The following is a 16,992-nucleotide window of genomic DNA, read 5'->3' as shown; positions in this document are numbered from 1 at the left end:
CTGAGATGGACACTTATTATTAAATATTTCTAAACATTATAACATACCAAATAATCAGTTTCATAGATGCAAATGAAAAGCTATTTAAAAAGCAAACAGATAAAAGAAATACAGAATATTCATCTTTTGAAATATATCATGAACAATTACAAAAAATTGGAAAAATTAAAAATGTATGTACAACTCTTACAAGGGAGAGAAGAGCTCTTTTGTTTCTCGGTCATTTAAAATGTCGATTATAAATTTTCCTTACCATGAACTGTAAATTCAGAAATTTGGCCTCATATGTGAAAATAAAGTATAAAAAAAGATAATGTGTTAAAGCAGGAGCAAGTCGGCAAATGTAAAGTTAGCAAACTGATGTTTTTTAGGTGAAACGTCAAAGTAAAATGTTATGGATTCATCCTCCGTGTCTGTATAAATACATCAATAACAGGCAGATCAGTGTCACCGTCCCCAACGCCAAGCTGCTGAAACCTGACACCACCTTCAACTTTTTAACATCGCTGCACTTCAGACACAAGAAGAAACTGGTAGATTTCACTAAAGTGCATCAGTAAAGTCTCCTGAGTCTCTGTCAGTGTGTTGGTGTGATGTGTCCGGACTGACCGTGGCGTCCCAGGATCAGGTGCGGGTCCCGGTCCAGATCCTGCTGGATGAACTCGCAGCATTCCTTGAAGGCGTCCCGGCAGGGCTGGCGAACTTTCCTCAGCTGCTTGGAAAACTGAGTGCAGGTGACGCTCTTTGGGATGTGCCTCATTCCCCATTCACAGCAAATCTTCAGTTGCCCGAAACTCTCCGCTGCAGAGACAGAAACACTGTTATACACCTGTTTCTATTGTTATCTACTGTTATACACCTGTTTCTACTGTTATCTACTGTTATACACCTGTTTCTACTGTTATCTACTGTTATACACCTGTTTCTACTGTTATCTACCTGTTATCTACTGTTATACACCTGTTTCTACTGTTATCTACCTGTTATCTACTGTTATACACCTGTTTCTACTGTTATCTACTGTTCAACACCTGTTTCTACTGTTATCTACCTGTTATCTACTGTTATACACCTGTTTCTACTGTTATCTACTGTTCAACACCTGTTTCTACTGTTATCTACCTGTTATCTACTGTTATACACCTGTTTCTACTGTTATCTACCTGTTATCTACTGTTATACACCTGTTTCTACTGTTATCTACTGTTATACACCTGTTTCCACTGTTATCTACTGTTATACACCTGTTTCTATTGTTATCTACTGTTATACACCTGTTTCTACTGTTATCTACCTGTTATCTACTATTATACACCTGTTTCTACTGTTATCTACCTGTTATCTACTGTTATACACCTGTTTCTACTGTTATCTACTGTTATACACCTGTTTCTACTGTTATCTACTGTTATACACCTGTTTCTACTGTTTTATACCCGTTATCTACTGTTATACACCTGTTTCTACTGTTTTCTACCCGTTATCTACTGTTCAACACCTGTTTCTACTGTTTTCTACCCGTTATCTACTGTTATACACCTGTTTCTACTGTTTTCTACCCGTTATCTACTGTTCAACACCTGTTTCTACTGTTTTATACCCGTTATCTACTGTTATACACCTGTTTCTACTGTTTTCTACCCGTTATCTACTGTTCAACACCTGTTTCTACTGTTTTCTACCCGTTATCTACTGTTATACACCTGTTTCTACTGTTTTCTACCCGTTATCTACTGTTATACACCTGTTTCTACTGTTTTATACCCGTTATCTACTGTTCAACACCTGTTTCTACTGTTTTATACCCGTTATCTACTGTTCAACACCTGTTTCTACTGTTTTATACCCGTTATCTACTGTTATACACCTGTTTCTACTGTTTTCTACCCGTTATCTACTGTTCAACACCTGTTTCTACTATTTTATACCCGTTATCTACTGTTATACACCTGTTTCTACTGTTTTATACCCGTTATCTACTGTTATACACCTGTTCTACTGTTTTCTACCCGTTATCTACTGTTCAACACCTGTTTCTACTATTTTATACCCGTTATCTACTGTTATACACCTGTTTCTACTGTTTTATACCCGTTATCTACTGTTATACACCTGTTTCTACTGTTTTATACCCGTTATCTACTGTTCAACACCTGTTTCTACTGTTTTATACCCGTTATCTACTGTTATACACCTGTTTCTACTGTTTTCTACCCGTTATCTACTGTTCAACACCTGTTTCTACTATTTTATACCCGTTATCTACTGTTATACACCTGTTTCTACTGTTTTATACCCGTTATCTACTGTTATACACCTGTTTCTACTGTTTTATACCCGTTATCTACTGTTATACACCTGTTTCTACTGTTTTCTACCCGTTATCTACTGTTATACACCTGTTCTACTGTTTTCTATTTCTACCCGTTATCTACTGTTCAACACCTGTTTCTACTGTTTTCTACCCGTTATCTACTGTTATACACCTGTTTCTACTGTTTTCTACCCGTTATCTACTGTTATACACCTGTTTCTACTGTTTTCTACCCGTTATCTACTGTTATACACCTGTTTCTACTTTTTTCTACCCGTTATCTACTGTTATACACCTATTTCTACTGTTTTCTACCCGTTATCTACTGTTATACACCTGTTTCTACTGTTTTCTACCCGTTATCTACTGTTATACACCTGTTTCTACTATTTTCTACCCGTTATCTACTGTTATACACCTGTTTCTACTGTTTTCTACCCGTTATCTACTGTTATACACCTGTTTCTACTGTTTTCTACCCATTATCTACTGTTCAACACCTGTTTCTACTGTTTTCTACCCGTTATCTACTGTTCAACACCTGTTTCTACTGTTTTATACCCGTTATCTACTGTTCAACACCTGTTTCTACTGTTTTCTACCCGTTATCTACTGTTCAACACCTGTTTCTACTGTTTTCTACCCGTTATCTACTGTTCAACACCTGTTTCTACTGTTTTCTACCCGTTATCTACTGTTATACACCTGTTTCTACTATTTTCTACCTGTTATCTACTGTTCAACACCTGTTTCTACTGTTTTCTACCCGTTATCTACTGTTATACACCTGTTTCTACTGTTTTCTACCCGTTATCTACTGTTATACACCTGTTTCTACTGTTTTCTACCCGTTATCTACTGTTATACACCTGTTTCTACTGTTTTATACCCGTTATCTACTGTTATACACCTGTTTCTACTGTTTTCTACCCGTTATCTACTGTTCAACACCTGTTTCTACTGTTTTATACCCGTTATCTACTGTTATACACCTGTTTCTACTGTTTTCTACCCGTTATCTACTGTTATACACCTGTTTCTACTGTTTTCTACCCGTTATCTACTGTTCAACACCTGTTTCTACTGTTTTATAACCGTTATCTACTGTTATACACCTGTTTCTACTTTTTTCTACCCGTTATCTACTGTTATACACCTGTTTCTACTGTTTTCTACCCGTTATCTACTGTTCAACACCTGTTTCTACTATTTTATACCCGTTATCTACTGTTATACACCTGTTTCTACTGTTTTATACCCGTTATCTACTGTTATACACCTGTTTCTACTGTTTTCTACCCGTTATCTACTGTTCAACACCTGTTTCTACTATTTTATACCCGTTATCTACTGTTATACACCTGTTTCTACTGTTTTATACCCGTTATCTACTGTTATACACCTGTTTCTACTGTTTTATACCCGTTATCTACTGTTCAACACCTGTTTCTACTGTTTTATACCCGTTATCTACTGTTATACACCTGTTTCTACTGTTTTCTACCCGTTATCTACTGTTCAACACCTGTTTCTACTATTTTATACCCGTTATCTACTGTTATACACCTGTTTCTACTGTTTTATACCCGTTATCTACTGTTATACACCTGTTTCTACTGTTTTATACCCGTTATCTACTGTTATACACCTGTTTCTACTGTTTTCTACCCGTTATCTACTGTTATACACCTGTTTCTACTGTTTTCTACCCGTTATCTACTGTTCAACACCTGTTTCTACTGTTTTCTACCCGTTATCTACTGTTATACACCTGTTTCTACTGTTTTCTACCCGTTATCTACTGTTATACACCTGTTTCTACTGTTTTCTACCCGTTATCTACTGTTATACACCTGTTTCTACTTTTTTCTACCCGTTATCTACTGTTATACACCTATTTCTACTGTTTTCTACCCGTTATCTACTGTTATACACCTGTTTCTACTGTTTTCTACCCGTTATCTACTGTTATACACCTGTTTCTACTATTTTCTACCCGTTATCTACTGTTATACACCTGTTTCTACTGTTTTCTACCCGTTATCTACTGTTATACACCTGTTTCTACTGTTTTCTACCCATTATCTACTGTTCAACACCTGTTTCTACTGTTTTCTACCCGTTATCTACTGTTCAACACCTGTTTCTACTGTTTTATACCCGTTATCTACTGTTATACACCTGTTTCTACTGTTTTATACCCGTTATCTACTGTTCAACACCTGTTTCTACTGTTTTATACCCGTTATCTACTGTTCAACACCTGTTTCTACTGTTTTCTACCCGTTATCTACTGTTCAACACCTGTTTCTACTGTTTTCTACCCGTTATCTACTGTTATACACCTGTTTCTACTATTTTCTACCTGTTATCTACTGTTCAACACCTGTTTCTACTGTTTTCTACCCGTTATCTACTGTTATACACCTGTTTCTACTGTTTTCTACCCGTTATCTACTGTTATACACCTGTTTCTACTGTTTTCTACCCGTTATCTACTGTTATACACCTGTTTCTACTGTTTTATACCCATTATCTACTGTTATACACCTGTTTCTACTGTTTTATACCCGTTATCTACTGTTCAACACCTGTTTCTACTGTTTTATACCCGTTATCTACTGTTATACACCTGTTTCTACTGTTTTCTACCCGTTATCTACTGTTATACACCTGTTTCTACTGTTTTCTACCCGTTATCTACTGTTCAACACCTGTTTCTACTGTTTTATAACCGTTATCTACTGTTATACACCTGTTTCTACTTTTTTCTACCCGTTATCTACTGTTATACACCTGTTTCTACTGTTTTCTACCCGTTATCTACTGTTCAACACCTGTTTCTACTATTTTATACCCGTTATCTACTGTTATACACCTGTTTCTACTGTTTTATACCCGTTATCTACTGTTATACGCCTGTTTCTACTGTTTTCTACCTGTTTTCTACCTGTCATCTACTCATTTATCTATTATCAGAGAGGTCAGAGTCTATGTTGAATGGTTGGAGACACATCAGAGACAGATGATTGACAGGTGGAGTCTCACCTTTCTTCGTCTTTTCCTCTTCACTCAGAGCTCGTTTTGGACGCACTAATGCTGTGCACGGCTCGTCTGTGCGTGCGCACACACACACACACACACACACACACACACACACATACAAAAATCAGATGAGGTATCTGAAGAAGAGGGATAATAAGCAACATAAAGTGGATGACGTACTGCCGGCTGACGGGCGGGCGTTGGCGTTGGTGAGGAAGGTGAGGCCAGCTAATCGGAAGACGTCTGCACTGTCTTTGCCGCCGCCCCCTCCGCAGCCCTGGTCGCTCTGCTCGATGTGACGCAGCACCTGCAGGCCACCGTACCTCCTGTTACTGAGCAGGTTATACATAAACCAATGTCTCAGAGCTAAAATGGGATGTTATTATGTCTGTGTGTGTTACCATGGTAACGGGGTCTCGGTAGTTAGGTCGCAAGGTGTAGAGGCCGGAGTCTACCGCAGACAGGGCTACCAGGCCTTCATGATTGGTCCTGATGTCCAGCTTGAGGTTCTGCTTCGGTTTGTAGTCCCGCCTCTGATATGACAGCTCGGTCTGCACACACACACACACACACGCACACACACACACACACACACACACACGCACACACACACACACATACACACGCGCACACACACACACACACACACACACACACACACACACATACACACACACACACACACATGTCAGTACAAAATATACTTTTTACATAGTGTACTGAAAATAACGTCTTTTTATTTTTCATTTTTATTTTATTTTTATAATTCATGAACAAAAAACATTGTGATGATTTATCTACTCTGAGAGTTTTACCACTAGTGAAGGTCATCAATCACCTCCAGGGAACTATGGATATCAATATATTATGGAAATCTGTCCAGTAGTTTTGAAGAATCCTTTCATGATTAAACTAGCTGTGACATTTCAGTCAATCAAGAGCTCTTAAAATTCATCAAAGGAAGAACGTTAAAAATATGAACTAGATGGTTGGAAATGTTGTGTGTGAAGGAACTCTGACCGTTACAACTCTTCTATTAATTCGACAACAATTTCTGCTGTTATCTACCGGTTTTTTACTGGTATCTATCTGTTTCTACTCTTATCCACCATAGCAACAATAGAAACTATCGTTTTAATCTCTAGTAATGCTGTAATTCCTCTTCCATCCACCAGTAGCAGCACAGAGAAACACTTTAACTGAGGAGGACGTTATTCCAAATAAATCATATGAACTTGTGTAACTTCCTGTACCTGAAGTCCACTGACACACTTGTCTCTGACGTCCAGCCAGACAGAGTCGGCCACCAGCTCTGACGTCCCCTCCCCATACAGGATGTAGTAGACCAGCAGTCTGATGGACGGGGCCATGGCGCTCGTCACCAGGAAACTCACAGTCGTTTTGGGGTCAGCTCTGGAGGGAAACCTCACAGTGCCAAAGTCCACCACCTTCCCTTTAGAGAGCACCTGAGGTAACACACACACACACACAGGAGGGACGCAGTGATGTCACAGGTAACTATGGAAACAGGAGTAACACCGACAACGTGCATCAGCAGCTGAGTTTTCTCACCAGGAAGCTGAGGGATTCGACAGGTATGTAGGAGGGCGTGGCCGAGAACACCTTGATGTTGGCGTATTGTCCCACACGCAGACCTTGGTTGGGCATCGGCGGGTCGATGTACAGGTAGCGCTCGTTCGGAGAGTGATAGGCCTTCGCCTCCAGAGTCAGACTGGCCTGACTGGCAGCTGGGAGGGCGGTGTCCGCCGTCTCAAACTGAGTCAACAACAGAGAGATGACCAGTCAACAACAACAGGTAAACAACAACCAGTAAACAAAAACAACTAAAAACACTACCCTCCCCTCACCTTCAGCACAGCTTTGATAGCCTCACGTGGAGTGTTGCAGATGAAGACAGCGAGGCCATCTGATTGGCTGGTGGAGCTGTCAGGACAGGGCAGGTCCTCGATCACGTCCCCCTGTTTCCACAGCTGTCGCTCCACCAGACGAACCCGAACCCGGTCCACCGGCTTGTCCAGGTGATCCTTCACCAACACCTGGAGAGAGAGAGAATATATAAAGTCCATCATTTTACAAAGATGATCCCGTCGGCCTGTAACTGTTCATTAAAACGACTTCAGTGTGTGAATAACAAATTTCATTTGAATTATTTTATTGGGTGTAATTCCTCTTTCCAACTTCCCGATACTCTTCTCAAAAGTAAAAGTAAGAAATTGTTGGCAAAGGAGAAATACAAACTAATTAAAAACAATGACATTAAAGGACGAGTTCACAGTTTTTCAAGTGTGTCTTAAACCATTAGTCAGTCATCAAATGAACATTAAAGCTGTGTTTCTTGCTGTAATCATTCCTCCTGTTCATACTGACCATTAGAAGATCCCTTCATAATGACCTTACTATGGAAGTGATGGAGGGCAAAATCCACAAAAGTTTATCTGAAGCTAATATGAAGCTTCAGCGTCCAAATGAGTCAAATCCAGTAGATATCTTTCAACGTTACAGTCTTTTTACTGTCAAAGTTCCTCTTTTTGTTACTATATTTCCACCGCAGCTCAACAGGGAAACACTGTCCGATGATGCTAAAATGCTAAAAAGACTGAACATATGGTTGTTTGTTCACACAGGTTTGTATGTGAGCATAAATATTTGTATTTACTGTGTAACTACAAACCTGTTTTCTGTTTCTATTACAATTATTTGTTCTTTCTGATTAGAGTTTGCATTTTAACGCCTACAACTGTTTTCATATGGAACACTATATTGATTAGATAATGTATTCTGCAGCTGGCTATAAAAAAAAACAAAACAAAACACAAATTAGACTTCCTTGTTCTGCCTCTATTAATATGACTAGATTCACAGTTTTACTTATTCCTTACAGTGTGCTTTCTGGATGAAAAACATATATACATTGATTAATTGTAATGTTCCTCTGCACTATTTTATCCCTAGCCTCTATAATATTTATTATACTATTTAAATGATATGAATGTTACTGTATATATTAGTGATAAATTGGCATTCGTCCTGTTTTAAGATGTGACATGTGTGTTGATGTGCGTCTCACCTGGATGTTAAAAGGAAGTCCAGGTTTGATGAAAGGGGCCGTGGACACCAGGCTCAGTCTGTACGGTGATTTGACAAACTTCACTGCTGTAAACTCCGCCTCCTGGGAGATACCACCTGAGAGTCAGAGGGGGGGGGTCAGGTGAGGTGAGATGGGATGGGGAGGGGGTATCTGTGTGTTTGCGTGTGTGTGTGTGTGTGTGTGTCAGTGGTGGAAGAAGTACTCAGATCCTCTACTGCAGTAAAAGTACCAATACATCAAAGTTCAAATACTCCATTACAAGTAAAAGTCCTGCATGAAAAATCTACTGCAGTAAAAGTACATAAGTATTATGAGCTTGATGTAGTTAAAGTATTGCAGTAAAAGTACATAAGTATTATGAGCTTGATGTAGTTAAAGTATTGCAGTAAAAGTACATAAGTATTATGAGCTTGATGTAGTTAAAGTATTGCAGTAAAAGTACATAAGTATTATGAGCTTGATGTAGTTAAAGTATTGCAGTAAAAGTAGTGGTTTGGTCCCTCTGACTGATATATTATTATATATGACATCATTAGATTATTAATAGTGAAGCATCAGTGTTAGAGCAGCATGTTACTGTTGTAGCTGCTGGAGGTGGAGCTAGTTTACACTACTTTATATACAGTTAGCTAGTTTAGTCCAGTGGTTCCCAACCTAGGGGTCGGGCCCCTCCAAAGGGTCAGCAGATAAATCTGAGGGGTGGTGAGATGATTAATGGGAGAGGAAAGAAGAAAAAACAAAGTTCTGATACACAAATCTGTTTTCAGTTTTTGGACTTTTTCTCTAATCTTTGATTTTTGCTGAAATATTGGATCATTTGAACATTTATTGAAATGAAAGCATGTGAGAAGTTTAGAGGGAAAAAATCACTATTTGGTGGAGCTGTTAACAACTCATAGACATGTGAAATGTGACCCCGACTACACACTGCTTTTTGTAAGACGTCAAAAGCCAAAAAGGTTGGAAACCACTGGTTTCATCTTTAACAATGTGTTGTATTTTAAAAGCTTGTTATATTATCCATTGTGTCAAATCTTCATCTGAAAAGTAACTAAAGCTGTCAAATAAATGTAGTGGAGTAGAAAGTACAATATTTCCCTCTGAAATGTAGAAAGTAGCATCACATGGAAATACTCAAGTAAAGTACAAATACCTCTAAAATGTACTTCAGTGCAGTACTTGTGTAAATGTACTTAGTTACTTTCTTCCTCTGGTGTGTGTGTGTGTACCTGTACTCTCCTGCAGTAGTACAGTGATATACAAGTAATTCCCCACCACACTGTTGAGGTCTTTGGGTTCGCTGTGTTTGGACAGCACCTCCTCCATGTTGACGGTCACGTCCACCTCACCTCTATTGGACAACTGAAGGACACACACAAACATAAAAATCATTTCAATATTTGAATACTGGTGGCAATAAGACACTTGATACCAAATAATACTTTTTTTCAATATCTTAGTTTGAGGAATATAAAAAATTTTTTTTTTTATTAAACTCTTTTGACATTTACCAAAGTATGACAAACTCATCAGCAGCCAAGTTTCCATCCAAATGTAATGAAAATTTTAACTGAATTTCCAGAAAATGATGAGTATAACATGTAGTGACTGTTTGTTTCCATCCACTGCTGTTGTGTGAATATCAGCAGATAAACTAATTCTCCAGTCGGTGCCGTTTAACTGCTGCAGAAGAAGAAGAGACACAACGAGATGACATCATCAAAGAGCGACAGTCAAAGCTCAAACGATGGAAAACATGATGGAAATACGACGTTTCTGTTAGTTTCATGTATTGATGTGAGGAAGGTTACAGTCTCCTCATCGCTCCACACAGATCTGATATTTTCAGTTCTTCAGTGACGTTTAAGTCACATGATTCATGATGTCATCATTTATTCATTCAGTCTGTTTATATTCGAGCTGCTCAGACAGGAAACACTACCTTCAAACATTTCAACCTTTTTTTGAATTCCTGGTGTTTCCACTTTGTTTTTTAAGTATAAATTGAAAATGTGAATAAAAACAGGTGGATTGAAACACAACTAGTGCGTCAGTGTTTCTTTCACCAGTGCAGCTGAACAACAACTTTGAGAAGTTTCCTGATTTAAACAAGAAAATATAAGATCAAAGAGAAAGTCACTGAGACCAATAGTCTGACTCAACATTCGATACTTGAAAGTTTTTGATGCACATGTTGGTTGAGACTAAATGCTGTTCAGGCGTTGAAAATAAACTGAAGCCAATCAGTGTCTGAGTTGTAGATTCATGAATAAAAAATTTGAAAGCTGTGAAAACTTAAAACTTTTGGACTGATTCAAAATGGAGGAAAATCATGTCGTCAGGGGTTCCTGTTCCTGAATGATGTGAAATCTTTCACAGAATTCACGGAAGAGAATTTTGCTTCCAGCTCGTTCAGTTTGGAAATTATCTGCAAAAACGTAAAAGTTGTTATTAAAGCTCCACCATGAGGTCAGTTGATGTAGTAGTGGGCAACTTTTTTAGCCTGTCTACCAAGTTTTGTGGTTTCTGAGACCCAGACACTTTTAGCAAATAATTATAAAATTAATAATAATAATAATAATTAAAGCTGCAAGCAGCGTTGGTCGGGACCTCGCACTCTGGCCTGTCGGGATCAGATCATTTTGCTTTTTAAAAATGAGGGATATTTATTACAAGTGTGGTGTGCTTTTATTTTGAAAGTTTGATTGACATGTGTACTGTCAGGTGTGTAGAGACAATAAGTAACTGCAGCTGGACACAGAAAAATACTCATATATTTGAATGGAGAGTGTGAGTGAACCCACACCTTTTTGAACATTTACTGCTTCCACATAGTTTTAGATACAAACTTCATTTGACCTTTAAATGAGTCACGAGACTTTGACCTACAAATCTTGAATTTACATGTTTTTTCTATCTTTTATTGTTTTTGAGATATTAGAGTGTGAGTTTTAAAGTCTTTTCTTGCTCCTCCTGTGATTTTATAATGAGTGTGTATTGCGGAATGTTTCACAGCACTGAGGGAGTGACATCACCAGGAGCAGTTGGAGAGGAGGATTTTAGAGTACACTTCTTGTGAAAACTCCTCATAAATCCCATGACTTTGGCCAAATCTTACATTAAAAATCATATTTCAGTTGGAAATTTCATGGCGAATCCATTGATACAGGTTTGAAAGTGGTCAGACTTATAGTTTAGACGTCAGAAGCCTCTGTTTGACACAAAGTTCATGCCCATATATTGCCTCCCCATTGGTTTACATTGGAAGGGTGATGTGGCACTGCAACTTTCAGGGCTTATAAAATCCAAACTGTTCAAGTTATTACAAAGTTTTTAGCGACTTTTTTTCAGCATAGTGTCATAAGTCATCTATTAAAGTTTGAAGCCGATACCATTAACGCCCTCGGAGGAGATAGCGTTTGTTCAGGGTCCAAAATTGGGGCAAAGTCTTATTTTGAAAGGCTAATTGTGGACTTCCTGTTGGATTTAGGTCAGGGGTGTCAGTGTATGATTTGTAGGTCTTGATGAGACGAATAACTGAGTTTTGGTTTGATCTCTCTATGACATTCCTACGGGCCGTGGCGGCCATTTTAGTTAGGTGGCGCTAGAGAGGACATTTTGGCACTTTGGGGGTTAATTTTTACATTTGATCAAATTTTTCACCAAACCTGATGTGCGTGCCAAATTTGGTGAGTTTTTGAGCATGTTTAAGGGGTCAAATTAAGGGTTTAAGTGGCGTAATAATAAAGAAAGAAACAAACAAACAAACACATGAAAAACAATAGACTACTGTTTTACAGTAGTCCTCTGCCTTCTGGGCTCGGTCCCTAATAATAATAATAATAATAAAACAGACCATTCTAAGTTGAGTGCAGGTGTGTATTATATCTGCAGTAGATGAGAGTTCAGGGTTCTTACTCTCTCAGTGGTTATGGACTTTGGGATGATAATGGTGTCCGTCTTGGTAACGTAGCCGTAACGCAGAAACACCTCGCCGTCAGCCACCGGAGCACCGTGGAGATACCTGAGACAGGTAAACATATACATTCAGGGAATTATGTATCAGACAGATCATTTAAACTGCTTCTGTTCTGGATCTCTGAACACGATGTGTTTATTCACCTGGCTGAGACCTTGAAGTTGAAATGTTTGAAGTTTCCATAGCTGATGAAGTTCGTTTGTGGTTCCACCAGGATGGAGAAACTGGGAAGAACTGACACAGGAACAGTTAAAATGTACATTTAATTTACACTTATTTGCATAATAATAATTACATACCGTTACTATGCCTAAACTTATATAAGAAAGATAATTTGGTATTACCGTATTCTCTAACTTCAAAGTCTGCTTTTGCTGTTGTGGTGAAATCATTAGAATATGCAGCTTCAATGAACCAAATTCCCAACCTGGAATCAGATTAATAACATTACACACAGACTGGAATCAGATTAATAACATTACACACAGCCTGGAAACACATTAATAACATTACACGCAGCCTGGAATCAGATTAATAACATTACACACAGCCTGGAATCAAATTAATAACATTACACGCAGCCTGGAATCAAATTAATAACATTACACGCAGCCTGGAATCACTTTAATAACATTACACACAGCCTGGAATCACATTCAGGGTTTCCACCAGTTTATTGCAAGCTGAGTCTGAGTGTCAAGGATTTTATTTTTAAATGTATTTTAAGATGTTTTCTAAACTAAAATGTGTTATATGAATAGTGTAGCAGAGAGCCGTAAAACTTGGTGACCCAGGGAGACACGAGAGCAGCTGCTCGCTGCAACAGCTGGCGTTACGAGAGAGCAGGAGGGAGGACAGTCTCTTGCTCTCTGCTGCTCTTTGTTGCTCTCTGCTGCTCTTTGTTGCTCTCTGCCGCTCTTTGTTGCTCTCTGCTGCTCTTTGTTGCTCTCTGCTGTTCTCTGTTGCTCTCTGCTGCTCTCTGCTGTTCTCTGTTGTTCTCTGCTGTTCTCTGTTGTTCTCTGCTGTTCTCTGTTGCTCTCTGTTGCTCTCTGTTGTTCTCTGTTGCTCTCTGCTGTTCTCTGTTGCTCTCTGCTGTTCTCTGTTGTTCTCTGCTGTTCTCTGTTGTTCTCTGCTGTTCTCTGTTGCTCTCTGTTGCTCTCTGTTGTTCTCTGTTGCTCTCTGCTGTTCTCTGTTGCTCTCTGCTGCTCTCTGTTGCTCTCTGCTGCTCTCTGCTGCTCTCTGTTGCTCTCTGCTGCTCTCTGCTGTTCTCTGTTGCTCTCTGTTGCTCTCTGTTGCTCTCTGCTGCTCTCTGCTGTTCTCTGTTGCTCTCTGTTGCTCTCTGCTGCTCTCTGTTTCTCTCTGCTGTTCTCTGTTGCTCTCTGTTGCTCTCTGCTGCTCTCTGTTGCTCTCTGCTGCTCTCTGCTACTCTTTGCTACTCTCTGCCATTCTCTGTTGCTCTCTGCTGCTCTTTGCTGTTCTCTGTTGCTCTCTGCTGCTCTCTGCTGCTCTCTGCTGCTCTCTGCTGCTCTCTGCTGTTCTCTGTTGCTCTCTGCTGCTCTCTGCTGCTCTCTGCTGCTCTCTGCTGCTCTCTGCTGCTCTCTGCCATTCTCCGTTGCTCTCTGTTGCTCTCTGCTGCTCTCTGCTGTTCTCTGCTGCTCTCTGCTGCTCTCTGCTGTTCTCTGCTGCTCTCTGCTGCTCTCTGCTGTTCTCTGCTGCTCTCTGCGGTTTGACTCACGGACACTTTCTGCTGATAATAGCAGCATCTGTCATCTGACTGCATTGATAACACACTTAGTATTTTACAAATTAGAGTTTTTTTATTTGATAAATGTAGGTGCTGTTACGCGAAAATAAACTAAATAGGTTTTATTTCTATAAAAAAAGCAAAACAACGGTGGGCAAGTAATGTAATCAGTGTATATCCGAACACCTTTACAAACCACAACACATTTTGCTGCACAGCATAACCTCCATCCGCCAGGCCAACAGTTCTGGTGGAAACCCTAACATTAATAACATCACAGACAGCCTGGAATCACATGAACGACTGTATGAGCCAAACTTTGAAATTAAAGGGGACCTACGATGCTTTTCCTTATTTTCAGTCATTTATATAATGTTACAATGTCAGATGTTCATATGCCTGAGCCGACCTCGGCTGGTGACGGATTTCTTTATATGGTCATCTGCTCCAAGCACAGCACGCCAGTTCACTGCTCTGCTCCGCATAAAGGGCCCGTTTAAGATAAATAAGGAGTTTTTAACGGTGAATCATGCAAAGCTGCTCTAGTAGAGTCCAAAAATAAAAACAGGTCCCCTTTAATTTGTTTTTGTTGTTCTTATTCATCCTTGTGTGTCGGCCTTAATAAACTATGGTTAAAATATATGTTTTTTATAATATAAAGGCTTGACGTTTAAATGTAAGAATTAAGAATTAAGTTTAAGAAGAAGTACGTAATTTAATTTACTTATTTGGGAAGAATTTCATGCACCTTGGCAAATAAGTACTGCCTCTTTAAGAGAGAGAGTGCCGTATGCAACACCTGTCGGCAGTCAGTTCAGGTTCATTAGTTCAGACATGGTGTAGCTGTGGAGGTTTCTTACCGTGTCCTTTGGAATTTATTTTGGTAACCCAAACTTACTCGACCTTACAACAAAGGTGTGTATTGTTTCATCGTACAAGGACTAGTGTGGATAATTGGAGGCTACAGCAGGACACACGTAAGCAACTTTTTCTCTACAACATTACAGACTCACCTTTAAGACCCTACAGACTGAAATATCTCTATATTCTTCTAAGTGTGGTGTTTTAAGTTCTTACTTTGGTCTGATGGGGATCTTGAAGGGATTTTGCATGGAAGGGATTCCATTGTTGACATCAATCATCTCCACGATGTCCACTATTTTATGATCCGGGTCCTGAACATGAAATGAAAATAAAGATGAAAGGAGACATGAAAGAAACAAACTTGTTGAAACATGTTGTAATGTATTGCTGCCCCCCGCTGGTCCAGCAGGTCATTACACTCACCCTGAAGGTCAGGAACACGCTGCGATTGGCTGGCCTCAGCTCCTGGTTCAGGGAGAACGCCCTCACCTTGACTGCACACACACACACACACACACACACCAGATAAATGATGAATTTAACTTTACTTCATGGGTGTAGCCATCAAAAGCATTTCTAAAACCCTTTTAGGTTCCTCATTGTCACAAGAGTCAGCCAGAACCCAACCAGGACAAACATGTGACCCGGTGAACATACTGAACTCTTCACTGGGCAATATAGGCTAGGTCAAGCCAATAAGAACGTTTCCATGACAACAGTAGGAAACAAACATGGCGTCTGTACTGAAGAAAGACAAAAACAAAACACAGACGACGTGTGACCCAAACAGAATGGAGTCACGTTGTTGTTTGTGTATTTATCTGACTTGATGATCGATTCGATAGCAACTATTACATTAATTGACATATTTTTTTGATTGGAGAGTTTATAATTCAGCGTCCTGTTTCTCTCTCAGCAGTTAGTTTGATGTAACTCAAGTACTGATGTTAGATAAAGGTCTCAGTGGTGAAACTGTAGTGTAGCCCAGTCCTGTTGAGAGAAGGCTAGCATGACGCTAATGCTAACATGGTGACGGACAGCACACATAAGTAAGAAGTTATTGTGGTGAGTTAGTTATTGTTCTGTGTTTTATATGACGTTTGTTTTTAATGTTTTCCTTTGTAAGTCGATAGGTTTCATGTTAAAGCTTGTTAAGAAGAGGAAGAACATTTTCTACGTGTTTTAAAGTGTTCATAGGAACTTATTTGGCATGAAAATTAATTAATTGAATGTTTAGTATTTTTCTGTTAGTGGTGGTACAGCAGTCAGGCTCTGAATGCTTTGGGTTTATCTGTGAAAATGAAAATATGACAGACGTTGAGCTTGATAATGAATTTAGTTTTGTTAATAAATTCTGCTGAAAGCATCTTGTCTGACAACAAACACTTCTGTGTGTTTGATGAGCGACGGGGAATTCCTGTCTGACTGAAGAAGTGACAAAGTTCAACTAGAGCACTGATAGGCAAATAGTGGCCCGTGGGCTAAATCTGGCCCTCTATCAAAAATATTTGGCCCCAAAACATCAAAACTTTTACATGACTCATTATAAACCTGCATCAAATGATGAATTACTTTGAATGTGCAGTGTGAGAAATTAAAGCTTCGCAGACGCAGCAACAACTCATCACTGCTGAAGTGCCCTGGAGCAAGACATTTAACCTCCACACGGTCTAGTAATTGCTCATCGGCCAACAGGTCAGACTGCTCTTCTTTGTGTGTTGTGCTGTTTTAAACTGTCAAACAGTTGAGCAGTTGCACTAAAACCTGTGACAACAGTCTCACCCTTCTGTTGCGGCGTGTACAGCGGTTTGTCGGTCTGGATGAACAGGAAGCCGTTGGAGCGGCTGACAGCGATGGGCACATTCTGGTTGAACTCTGCTGATTGGACGTGGAGGATCACATGCTTCATGTTCTCCTTCAGCTGCCCTCGGAAGAGC

General features: G+C 39.5%; 1 protein-coding gene across 2 annotated transcripts in view; it reads right to left on the bottom strand.

Moving 5' to 3' along the window:
- Positions 1-16,992, bottom strand: part of c5 (complement component 5) — a 40,542-nt gene that overhangs the window by 22,488 nt on the left and 1,062 nt on the right. For both annotated transcript variants that reach the window (XM_067574630.1, XM_067574622.1), the window contains exons 3-17: positions 16,838-16,991; positions 15,479-15,549; positions 15,269-15,366; positions 12,792-12,874; positions 12,591-12,681; positions 12,387-12,492; positions 9,698-9,830; positions 8,448-8,563; positions 7,228-7,416; positions 6,932-7,135; positions 6,613-6,825; positions 5,761-5,910; positions 5,540-5,666; positions 5,363-5,428; positions 610-801 (exon numbers count right to left, since the gene is read on the bottom strand). In XM_067574630.1, coding sequence (XP_067430731.1) covers positions 610-801; positions 5,363-5,428; positions 5,540-5,666; positions 5,761-5,910; positions 6,613-6,825; positions 6,932-7,135; positions 7,228-7,416; positions 8,448-8,563; positions 9,698-9,830; positions 12,387-12,492; positions 12,591-12,681; positions 12,792-12,874; positions 15,269-15,366; positions 15,479-15,549; positions 16,838-16,991 — 1,993 coding nt within the window. The remainder of the gene's footprint in view (positions 1-609; positions 802-5,362; positions 5,429-5,539; positions 5,667-5,760; positions 5,911-6,612; positions 6,826-6,931; positions 7,136-7,227; positions 7,417-8,447; positions 8,564-9,697; positions 9,831-12,386; positions 12,493-12,590; positions 12,682-12,791; positions 12,875-15,268; positions 15,367-15,478; positions 15,550-16,837; position 16,992) is intronic.

The sequence above is a fragment of the Thunnus thynnus genome, chromosome 2 (genome assembly GCF_963924715.1).
Source record: "Thunnus thynnus chromosome 2, fThuThy2.1, whole genome shotgun sequence".
NCBI lineage: Eukaryota > Metazoa > Chordata > Actinopteri > Scombriformes > Scombridae > Thunnus > Thunnus thynnus.
Note: the sequence above shows the minus strand (reverse complement) of the source record. Positions and strands in the feature narration are given on the sequence as shown.